Genomic DNA, 8138 nt, shown 5'->3' with positions numbered 1-8138 from the left:
GTGATGATGTTTTGGACTTGAATGCGGACCCTTCCTCACGTGCTAGTAGCTTGCATGAAGAACACTTTTACGTGCATGAGACTACCCCCATCAAAAAGTCAAACAGTGCAGTCGTTTTTGGCTCTACATCACAGGCCAGCTCTCTTTCTCCTCCTTCCTATGCCGCTGGAAGTAAGAGACGTATACTCCCTGCTTCTTTTGGAGTTATCGCTGCTTCTCGTAGTCACCAGGGACGCAAAGCTGGTACCCTTACGGGATCTCGTGGTGATTTTTTATCTGTTCAAAAGAGTCAAGCGAAACCTCAGCTCTTGAGCTCTTTGGTTGATGAGGTTTTGGTCCCTCTTTCTGTTGCTTCGGATGTTTTACCGGGAGTGGTTGATGATGAAGCTATTGACACTATCTCAACGGCGGACCTAGCGGTGGAGCTAGGCCGCTGAGCATTATGAATTGCCTCGTGTGGAACGTTGAAGGTCTAGGCCAGGACTGGACGTTCCAAGCTTTGCTTGGCCACATTAAGAAGTTGAAGCCATACTTTGCTTTTCTGTCCGAAACTCTTAGTTTGCAGTCTCAATTGGAAGTTCTTCGAGTTTGTCTTGGTTTTTGTGGTAAGATTTTTGTTGAGAAAATTGGTCGTAACGGTGGTCTCTGTCTGATGTGGGGGGACTCCGTTGATGTTGAGCTTATCCAATTCTCTAAGTTTCATATTGACGTTTTCATCCATGTTGTTGGTTCCTCGTCTTGGCGTTTTACGGGGTTGTATGGTTAGCCTGATGCTATCCTTAGGAAGGATTTCTGGCGTTTCTTGGGTATGTTGGCTTCGTCTTATGACGGTCCTTGGTTGTGCGGGGGTGATTTGAATGAAATTATTGTTGCTAGTGCGAAAGATGGTGCGACGTCTAGGCCCAATTATCTCATGAGGAACTTCAAACAAGCTTTATCTGATTGTGATCTTGTTGATTTGGGTTTCTCGGGCCCGAAGTTTACTTGGTGTAATCGGCACAAAGATAGCACGTTCACTCAGGTACGTCTTGACCGCATGCTTGGTAATCTGAAATGGTTCGATTTGTTCCCTAGTTTTTCTGTGTCTCATCTTAGCTTTTGGGGTTCTGATCATCGACCTGTTCATGTCCAATTTAATCATACTAATGAGGGCATTAAGGGGCATGTGTTGCTTAAGTCTCGGTTTCATTTTGAGACTGTTTGGGAGGAGGATGAGGAATGTGGGAATATTATTTCTTCGGCATGGAATAGTGGTGTGGGGTATAACTTTGAGACTTTGGCTACTAAAATTGCTAATGTTGCCACTAATCTTGGTCGTTGGAACACTACTGTGTTTAAAAGGCATCATAATAATATTAAGAAAAAGCAAAAACAATTAAAAATTTTGGATGCTTCTCTCTCGGCTGCTAATTTGAAAGATTATGTGTCTCTTGAGAAGGAATTGGATGTGCTTCATTACAAAGAAGAAAAATATTGGGCACCCCGCTCTAAGCAGAATTGGCTCAAGCTGGGTGACCACAACACTGCTTATTTTCATAAGAGTGCCACTGCTCGGAAAAAAAAGAAACTTTATTGGCTCTCTTTTTGATAAGAATGATACTGAAGTGTTCGGGCAAGATAACCTCGCGGGTGTCTATCAAGACTATTTCCAGTCTATTTTTGAGTCTGGTTCTCCTACTTGTGCTGATATGGATCCTGTTCTTAATGCTATTGTTCCCAAGGTCACTTCTCGTATGAACGATCAACTGACTAGACCCTATACTAGCGAGGATGTGAGGAAGGCTCTTTTCCAAATGAGTCCTTCTAAAAGTCCTAGCAAGGATGGTATGTCTACAGGCTTCTATCAGAAGTATTGGGATACTGTTGGTCCTAAAGTTAGCTCTGTTTGTCTCCATTTTTTGAATGAGGGTGGGCATATTAAAGGTATCAATTCTACTCTTATCACTCTTATCCCTAAAATTGATGATCCTAAACATGCTTCGGATTTTCGTCCTATTAGTTTGTGTAATGTGCTTTACAAGATTATTGCAAAATCTATGACTAATCGATTACGTGAGATTCTGGGTTCAGTGATTTCTGATGAGCAAAGTGCCTTCCTCCCTGGACATCTTATTACTGATAATGCCATGATTGGCTTTGAGTGTGTTAACCATCTGAAACGGCGTGTTAAAAGTAAAACCGGTGCTTTTGCTCTCAAGCTTGACATGTCTAAAGCTTATGATCGTGTTGAATGGAGTTTCTTATGTAGCCTTATGAGGAAACTGGGCTTTCATGAGAAATGGATCAGTTTAGTTATGGCTTGTATTTCTTCGGTTGACTATGCTTTTAATCTGAATGGTGAAATATTGGGTAAAATTATTCCTGGCAGGGGTCTTCGACAAGGTGATCCTTTGTCACCCTTTCTATTTCTGATCTGTGCTGAAGGTTTGTCTACTCTTGTACAACGTGATTGTGTGAATGGCTCACTCTCGGGTCTATCTTGTGGGCGTACTGGTCCCCAGATCTCCCATCTCCTTTTTGCTGATGATAGCCTTTTCTTTTTCAAAGCATCAGTGTATGCTTGTCACCATTTTAAGCAGCTTCTGGATTGGTATGGTAAGGCTTCTGGTCAACTTGTGAATTTTTCTAAGTCTGCCATGTGTTTTAGTTCTCGGATTTCTTCTAGTGATGCTGCTGACATGGCCGCAATTCTTGGTGTTCCTGTGGTTGTTTGCCATGAGAAGTACCTTGGTTTACCTTGTTATGCTGGGCAGAGTAAGAAAGGTCTTTTTCAATCCCTCAAAGACTCTATTTGGAATAAATTGTTTAGCTGGAAATCTCGGTCCTTCTCTGCTGCTGGGAAAGAGGTGCTTATTAAATCTTTCATCCAATCTATCCCTGCTTATTCTATGAACTTGTTTAAGCTGCCTGCTAGTTTCATTAAAGAAATTCATCGGCTCTGTGCTAGATTCTGGTGGGGTGGTAATGTGGAAAAATAGAAGTTACACTGGTGTACTTGGGAGAGACTTTGTTGGCACAAGTCGGATGGAGGAATGGGGTTCAGAGGTCTTTCCTTGTTTAATCAAGCTTTGTTAGCTAAGTAGGCCGCAAGACTTTATTCTAATCCGGATTCTCTCGTTGCAAAGGTTATGAAAGTACTCTATTATCCTACTTCCTCAGTGTTTACTGCCAATAGCTCAAAAAAAATCCTCTTTCATCTGGAGATCAATTTTATGGGGTAAAGAGCTTTTTCTTTCAGGGGCTAGGTGGCTTATCAAAGATGGAAATAATGTCTCTGTGTATCATGACCGCTGGAACCCCCGCCTGAATGGTGATAGGTCTTGCTCGGATCATTTTCTTCCCGAAGATGCAATGGTCTCTAGCCTTCTTCTTCCTGATGGTAATTGGAACTCTGTTTTGATCAATGAGGCTTTTAATTTGCAAGAGGCGACTGCTATTCTTTCTATCCCTCGCAATCATCTTCCTGTTACTGATTGTGTTATATGGCATTTTGAGTCTTCAGGTTCTCATACCGTCAAAAGTGGATATTGGCAGGCCATTCCTTTGTTGGGGATGGGCCAGGCTTCAGGTTCTAATGGAGTTTCGGTGATATGGACTAAAATCTGGCAATTAAATATTCCTGGGAAAGTGAGGCAATTTTTGTGGAGAGGTGCTAATAACTGGCTGCCTACCTTTTCTAATCTTTTCAATCGAGGTATTTTTGTTGCTTCCTTATGCCCTTTTTGCCTGAAGGGTCCTAAGACTGTCATCCATGTTTTATGGAATTATGATAGACTGGGTAACTTTAGCCACACTGTTGGTAATATTATGCATGTCCCTCCTTACACTGGAATGGACTTTTATGAGTTTTTGTTAAATTGCTTAGTTTCTTTATCTGTAGCTGACTTTGGAAAACTCATTGTGTGTTTATGGCGTATTTGGTATCGGCGTAATATATTTGTTAATGAGAAGACTACTCTTCCTGATCAGATGGTTATTGAATGGAGCTTGGCATTTCTAGATCGTCACTTGAATGCCAATGGTGGTTCTATCCCCGCCAGTGAGTCCTTGAGGGAAACTCCGAAAGTGCATCGCTGGGAGAAACCAGTGGAGGGTGTTGTCAAAATTAATTGTTATGCTGGTCTTGACCATGTTGCGAAGAAGGCTGGAGCTGGGGCGGTATTCCGTGACTTTCATGGCATGGTCCTTGCCTCTAGTACGTGGTCATGGGATCATTTATTGGACCCTACTATTGCTGAAGCCTTGGCGGTTTATCACAGTATCTTGTTGTGCTCAAGACTTGGGTATCATACGGTGGTCATTGAATCTGATTGTGCCAATGTGGTCCGTGCTATTAACAATCACAAGATCGAGCATTCTTATCTGGGATATGTTATTAGGGATATTCTTGCTTATTGTAATTCTTTTCATAGTATCTCCTTTAATTTTTGTCCTAGGATGGCCAATAATGTTGCTCACTATTTGGCTAAGTTTGTTTTATCTCTTTCTAATGATTTTGTTTGGTGGCCTGGATACCCCGAGTGTATCAATGTTGTAATTCAGGATGACATTACTTGATCAATATATTTTATAGGCACTCTTTTTCCTCTTGAGGTTTATCCCATTGGGTTTACTCTTGAGGTTTTAATGAGTCCTTTTTTCTCAAAAAAAAAAGTGATAAAAAATAAACTTTTGAGACTTAATTTATATGATTTAAAAAGATTAAAAACCAAACTGATAAAAAAAAAAATTGACTTAAAAGTGCAACAAATTGTAAATTATAGTGTAGCCAAAAAAAACCTAAAAGTAACTTGAGGTATAACAATAATCCTTATTATTTATCACTACGATTCCCAAATAATGTTTGTCTAACCTTTTTTTTCCTCTTATTTTCTTGTCATTGCAACTCAAATAATATACACCAACTAATTAAAATATAAATAATGAAATAAAATCAAACCATGTATTAATTTTATCAACAAAAAAAAACAAAATGTTATTCATAAAAGATAAACTTGTACTATTTTGTTTAACATATGAAATGGTTTGAAACATCCATGACTATAATGGATGTAGGGGTGATGATCTTCTAACACTATATGAACTTTGTTAGTTTTATCTCTAGATCAGGATAAAGAGAAGAGAACCATATGAATTAGGGACCATAATATTTTCTTTAACAACTAATGAAACATTTATGGATATTTCTAATCTGACCCCTTTTTAAATTAGAAATATCACTATGATGTCTACACATTATATCTCATAACATTTTAATACCCATGAGCTAATTACTACTTTTTAATATCAGTTTCAAACAAAGTCTAATGCCGATTTATTAAATCACTAGAATGTTTTCTTACTTCTCCCAAAGAGTTTAAATTTTAAAAAATACTTTTTACTCAAATTCTTTCCAAAGTACTTTTCTAATTTTAAAAACTATAAAACAGCTTAAATTTGCTTAGAACGACAAGTTATGTAGTTGGTTTGAAACTTGTGGTGGAATTGGCTTTTGTGAATTATGGTAAGAATTTTTATTTGAAAGCAAAAAGAAAAAGAAAAAGAAAATTACGAATGAAGTTTAATATAAGTGTAAAAAGTGGACTTGAGAAGCTATGACAATAAAGTTCCCACAGACCAAGTACATGATGATGATAATAATCACAATAACAATAATAGTTTTATCTATTAGAGTAAATAAATAGCTCTAAATTTAATCTAATAATGCCGATTCGGAGAATATTAACATTGGCAATTTTCAATATTTATTAGTTCCAAGGAATAAACCTTTTTTTTACTTTATTTAGTTTCCATTTTCAACAAAGAATACATCTATTTTTGTTGGAATCATAACTTCATTGGATGATTAAATAAATATTCATTTCCCCACTCAAAGAATGACCAATCAAATTTTTAAAGAACCCAACTTTTTATTATACCACTCATTTTTTTTTAATTTATGCCACCAAATCAAGCATGGCCTTTAATTTTTGGTTTTATCAATTCCCTTTCATTATTAGTTAATGTACATCAACAATAGTAAATAGGTCTCCAAATTTTTTATGAACTTAATTTCACTTGTGCTCAAGGGTGCAGCTACTCTGACATTTTAATTGTTTTTTTAAAAAAAAATTAAATTCTTATTTATAGATTTGTAATGTTATATTTTTATAGATTTTTCTAAAATACATATATTTTTGTATAATTAATATAATTATTTGTTTTGTAAATAGTGAAGAAAAAAATATGTATCACTTGCTTACTTTCACTTTTTATGTTAATTTCCCTATTATAAGAAAGGACATAAGAATCAAAACTCAAACAATAAGATTAGATTTTTTTCTCAAAAAAAAAAAAAGGAAAAAAAACAATAAGATTAGATAAATCTTTTGACTTAACATCATCGAATCATTTCAGTATAAGATTCACTGTTATTATTCGGATTCGGGTCTAGTATTTTCAATATACTAAAACAAAATGGTGCTAATAAAACTTAATGGAAAGAAAGTTAATATTGTTTGCTTTATTGAAAAAACTTATTTAACATCCTCAATGAAGATTTACTATTATTATTATTATTATTATTCAGCTTTAGTATTTTTCTTTTGGTTTTAATTTTGACTAACGATTGAATGTGAACCAAATTTTTTGTATTTAGAATATGTAAAGAGTACGTGCATTGTATAATTTGGTGAAAAGGGGAGACATTTTTGTTATTACATACACTTTTATATTATTTAGTCAAAAGGTTACAGCTTTTGATTTTTGATTTTTTTTTTCTTTTCAGAACCTTGTACTTGGAAACTTCAAAGCTAATACGCCTTTTAACTCCAGTTTGGTCCCATCCACGTGTGGTTAGGGTCAATTGTGATTCTATTATGTTTTGCAATAAAAAAGTAACTAGAAAATGTTTCTTTATGAACAACAAAGAAATAAAAATCATTTATTTTATAATTATTATTTTAAATATTGGTACCCAATAATAATTATATAATTTAATAAAATATCTACTTTATTTTATTATTTAATTATTTATGTCTTTTTTTAAATAATCTTATTTACTAAGTAGTTTAAATAAATAATTTTAAATCATTCATCTATTATTATCATTTAAAAGTGTTTGAATCACATTAATATTGAAACAAGAAACAGAAAAATAGGAATTTCATCAAGATCATACTCTAGCCTAAAGACACAAATTCAAAACATGAATAGCTAAAAAAAACAAAGCCACTGATTTAAAAAAAAAAACTGAAAACAAGTAAATAAATCATATTAATGTTATAATTAAATAAAAATATTTTGGTTTTGTCACCAACATTTAAATATGTATTTATTTACATTAAGGGCACACATTTAATTCAGTTGCTAATAGTCTCCCTTTGTTTGAAACATGCAGTTTGTCAAAGGCCCCACATTTGATATAATCTACACAGCTGGAGTTTTTGTGATAAGCTAAGCCATTCCTTTTTTATTCTTTTGTTTAGATTTTTTCAGACATATAATAATAATAATAATAATAATAATAATAATTTTAAGTTAAACATAAATAATAAGAAGGCTTAGAATAATAAATAATGTAAGTCTATTATCTTTACAACTACAAACTCTTCAGTGTCACAATTGTTCAATTAATTTCATTTTATTATTAAAACAAAAATGTTGAGAACACACCACAACTAATACAATTATAAATAATTTAATAATGTGATAACCTTATCCATACTTTTTTTTTTTTTTGTAAAGAATAACTTTATTATTTTTTAGATTGGAAAGATGAAATGTACAAACTGGAGGAGGATAATCATCTACCCAATATAAACTCTTCGTCTAGCCAAAAAGCATGCAAGGATGCTCTCAGAAATTTAGACAAAGAAGTTCACATAAGGTAATCAAACATAATTGTTTTAGAACAACTGCAAAAATGAGTTTAAACTGAAGACAACAAAAAAAGTAATCTCAACCAACTACCCCTGATAATACCAATGCTTCAATTTTGGAGGTCATTAAAGTACCTGCATCACAAAAATAAACAAAATATAAGAAAATATTAATGAAATCAAGTTGAGAATTCTTTTGGGGGATTGTTTATCAAGCCTAAGATTCAAACTTAGTAATAGACCTTAATAAAATTCCTCTGTAATTAAATTATAAATTGT

General features: G+C 34.2%; 1 protein-coding gene across 1 annotated transcript; it reads left to right on the top strand.

Annotated features, from left to right (window-relative positions):
* Window positions 1–808: 808 nt before the first annotated feature.
* On the top strand, window positions 809–7871 carry LOC133815319 (uncharacterized). The gene is made up of 4 exons (XM_062248173.1): window positions 809–1511; window positions 1606–2961; window positions 3239–4396; window positions 7747–7871. Exons 1-4 carry the CDS (start codon window positions 809–811, stop codon window positions 7869–7871), a joined length of 3342 nt encoding a protein of 1113 aa, XP_062104157.1.
* Window positions 7872–8138: the final 267 nt, after the last annotated feature.

This window comes from Humulus lupulus, chromosome 2 (genome assembly GCF_963169125.1).
Source record: "Humulus lupulus chromosome 2, drHumLupu1.1, whole genome shotgun sequence".
NCBI lineage: Eukaryota > Viridiplantae > Streptophyta > Magnoliopsida > Rosales > Cannabaceae > Humulus > Humulus lupulus.
This window is presented reverse-complemented; position numbering and strand designations above follow the sequence as displayed.